The 3912-nt window shown below is 36.3% G+C and overlaps 1 protein-coding gene across 1 annotated transcript; it reads right to left on the bottom strand.

The window, feature by feature from the left end:
* Positions 1 to 2647: 2647 nt before the first annotated feature.
* Positions 2648 to 3406, bottom strand: LOC133062625 (olfactory receptor 4A47-like). Its single transcript, XM_061151905.1, has one exon. The coding sequence runs from the start codon at positions 3404 to 3406 to the stop codon at positions 2648 to 2650; it is 759 nt and encodes a 252-aa protein (XP_061007888.1).
* Positions 3407 to 3912: the final 506 nt, after the last annotated feature.

Raw genomic sequence — 3912 nt, 5'->3', positions numbered from 1 at the left:
TGGGCGGCAGCAAGTACAGCCCTCTAGCTCATGCCACTTGAAAGAAGAAGCCTCATCCCTGTCGCTGATGGTGGTCTTACAGTACAAGGTTTTGCAAATGGCCACACAGCGCTCACTGGCAACCAGTATGGGCGGAATGATCTCAGCACCAGTAGATTCTTAGCAGACATTTGAGACCTGAACTTGCTGAAAGGAATTTTTTTTTTCTTACAGCAAATGTCAGCTAGCATTTTAGGTGTCATAGCTGAAGAACAACAGCTAGCCACGAGGTGTCAGAAACACAGACAGGAAACTCGAGCTCTGCCCAAGCCTACAACAGGTGACGTGTTGGCTGAAGACACCTCCAGTGACTGGGTAATAGGTTTTTAAGCTCTTCCTAAAGTAGCCTTCTTAAAATGAATCTCATTGAAAATAACACCTGAAAATTGTTTTGTGACTAGTTCTTTTAAATATATTTAACTTAATTTTCATTCTAAACTATATTATTTGTCTGATTTATATTCAAATTATTTATTTTTTAATAATTTTGAAATAGAACTATGAAGATCTAGGCATATTTCTGGAAAACAATAGGAATAAAGAACTACCAGTCTCCTCACAGATCAAAATGTGTTACATATCATAACAATTCTATGTCAACCTGCACATGAATAAAGAGATCATTGAAACAGAAGATTGTCTTGAATTGGATCCAAATACCCTGGGATATAATAGTCAGGTTTCAAATTAGTGACAAAAAGATAATTATGAGACTATTTTTAAAAACCTCAAAATATTGTAAAAGCACTAAAATTTCAGTCCCTTTTCAACTCTTATACCAAAAATAAATTCAAGATGGATCAAGCTTTTTAATATAAGATATAAAGAGGCTTTAAAAATTAAATACCAAAAAAGAATTGAGGAATATTTTGCCCAAGTGGAATGGGAAAAAAAATTTCCAAGTAGGATACAAAAAGCAAAAAAATTGAATATAAAATGTAAAAAGAAATTACAGGCAAGAAGTGTTCTACATAGTTCAAAAAGTTAAAAACATAACCAGAAAATATTAACTACATATGCAGTGATAAATAGGATCATTTCTTTAGTTCATAAATATCATAAAAATCAGTATGAAAAAGAGAAAGAATTGAATGAAATGGGTAAAATAAATATTTTTTTCACAAAAAAAATCAAATAAAATATGTGGAAAGATGACCAAACTGAATTATATCCAAACAGTTGTTGCTAAAGTATACCTTGAATCAGATGCCATATTTATCAGGTATTGCTCATTGAGACACGGACAAAAGTATTCTCACAGACAGCGGATAGGACTGTAACTATTAGAAGAGCCTCAAGAATGGTAGTTTGGCTACAACTATCAATATCAACATTTTAAATGCATATACTACCTGACCGTTGATTCAAATATTATAGCAATGATTCTATGCCAATGAACTCATATTTACCCATTTATAAGACCGTGTATTTTTGAATAATTTTTTGTCATAGAAAGTTTAGCAAGCAACTGGAGAGGAATGTACACATTAATTCTAGTAAAAATTTATAAGGAGTATTGCCCACCATAAGAAAAATTAAGGTTATATATAAGGACTGGGCTTCCTAGGTAGCAGAGTGGTCAGGAATCTACCTGTGAATTCAGGACATGCAAGAGAGGGGTGTTTGTCCCTGGGTCAGGAAAATCCCCTGGAGGAGGAAATGACAGCCCACTCCAGTAATCTTGCCTGTAAAATGCACATAATATATGGACTGGAATGAGAACATTTTCAAGATTTTGCATAGTAAAAGCGAGTGTTAAATATACATATAGAAACAAATATCTGTATGTTAAATACACTTGCATGTACCAAGATTATTACCAGATGAAAAGAAACAAATTTAAGGCCAACCTCTACCATCACTGACTCAATGGACATGAATCTGAGCAAACTCCAGGAGAGAGTGAAGGACAGGGGACTCTGGCATGCTGCAGTCCATGGGGTAGCAAAGAGTTGGACACAACTTAGTGACCCAACAACAGCTGAGAATGAGGGCTGGAAGATGCTGAGAGAAATAGGAAATTTATTTGAAACTTTATCCCATATTGTTTGGTTTTCATTCATTCTGTTTACTAATGCATGCTAAGTCACTTCAGTCATGTCTGACTCTTTGCAACCCATGAACTGTAGCCCACAAAACTCCTCTGACAATGGTGATTCAAGAGTGTGTAGCCACGCACTTCTCCAGGGGATCATCCTGACCCTGATCTCCTCCGTTGGTAGATGGATTCTTTACCACAAGCACCACCTGGAAAATCTTGATTAATATCTTAGTTCAATATTACTTTCAAACAAAAACATATGAAATTAAAAATTTTGTGTATAATTTTCCCACTACAAGTTTCATCACCATATATTATTAATTCTCACTATACAGGCATTATGCCTTTCTAGGTACAGTGATAAACAAGGAGTTATAGACCTTCCATTATAGTAGGGAGGGAAACTGTTAATAATAGCATAGTTCTATAATTACATTACTTAAAAATAATTAATATATATTCACTGGAGAAAGTGAATCCAGAAACAAATTTTAAAATGACTTCAGCATTCTAGGAAAATGGACTCTGATGTCAAATGTCTCCCTTCATAGTAAATGATGCATTTATTTAATATGAGATAAAAATGTTTCTTCTCCAGATCTTCTTCATAGCATTAGTTAACTCAGAATTTCTTAGACTGTAGATTAGTGGGTTCAGCATGGGAGTTATGACGGTATAAAACACACTCACTGATTTGTCAATGGGAAAAGTCTTAGCCGGTCTTGCATTTATGAAAATACAGGGAACAAAGAAGCAGACAACCACAGTGATGTGGGAACCACAGGTCTGGAGGGCTTTCCGCCTCCCTTCCTGACTCAGGTTCTTCAGAGAGTGCAGGATGACTCCGTAGGAGACGAGTAAGAGCAGAAGCACAAGAGTGCAGATCAGTCCTCCATTGACCACAACTAAGACGCCAGTGACATGGATGTCAGCACAGACGAGTTTCAGTAAAGGGAACATGTCACAGATAAAGTGATCAATGACATTGGGGCCACAGAATGGGAGCCCGGAAACAGTGCTGAGTTGAATTGCTGAGTGTAGGAAACCTCCAACCCAGGACACCACCAGCAACACAACACATACCCTCTGCCTCATGATCACCAAATAATGCAAGGGCTTACAGATGGCCACATAGCGGTCATAGGCCATCACCAGCAGAAGTACAATCTCTGATCCACCAAAAAAGTGCTCTGTAAATAGCTGGGTCATGCAAGATTTAAAGGACATGATTTTCCCCCCAAAGAACAAGTCTGAAATCAGTCTAGGTGTAATACAAGAAGAGTAAGTTACATCCATAAATGATAAGCTAGCAAGAAAAAAGTACATCGGTGAGTTCAGGTTCTTACTGACAGTTATAGTCACAACTATGAGCAGGTTTCCCACCACAGTCAAGATATAGAAGAATAAGAACGTAACAAAAAGGACTTTCTGCTCCTTTGGATTCTGTGTGAGGCCCAGAGGATGAAGTAAGTTACATTGTTCCTTGTTTCCATCTAGTCTGTCTAAATTCTATTTTCACTTGTTAGAAGCAGTGTACCTACAAAACAAGGGGAAAACTTTTAAAATTTTCATCTGCTGTTATATATTCAATTAAAAGAATGTATGTCAAGAGTCTTTTCATGTCCAATGTGTCATTGATAGTGCATCTCCAAGTTGAATAAGTTGCCCTCATGATATAATACAGGAATAGGGATAAGATAATTCCAGATCCGTATAATAAGTTATAAGGAAATTCACAAATGGTGAGTCATAGTACAGTTATGCATCAATAGTAATTAAACCAGAGAAGATTTTCCAGAGGAATTAATGCTTTAGCTGAATTTTTTTTTTAA

This window comes from Dama dama, chromosome 1 (assembly GCF_033118175.1).
Source record: "Dama dama isolate Ldn47 chromosome 1, ASM3311817v1, whole genome shotgun sequence".
NCBI classification, from domain to species: domain Eukaryota; kingdom Metazoa; phylum Chordata; class Mammalia; order Artiodactyla; family Cervidae; genus Dama; species Dama dama.
The sequence above is the reverse complement of the archived record's forward strand: the minus strand, read 5'-3'. Positions and strand labels throughout refer to the sequence as shown.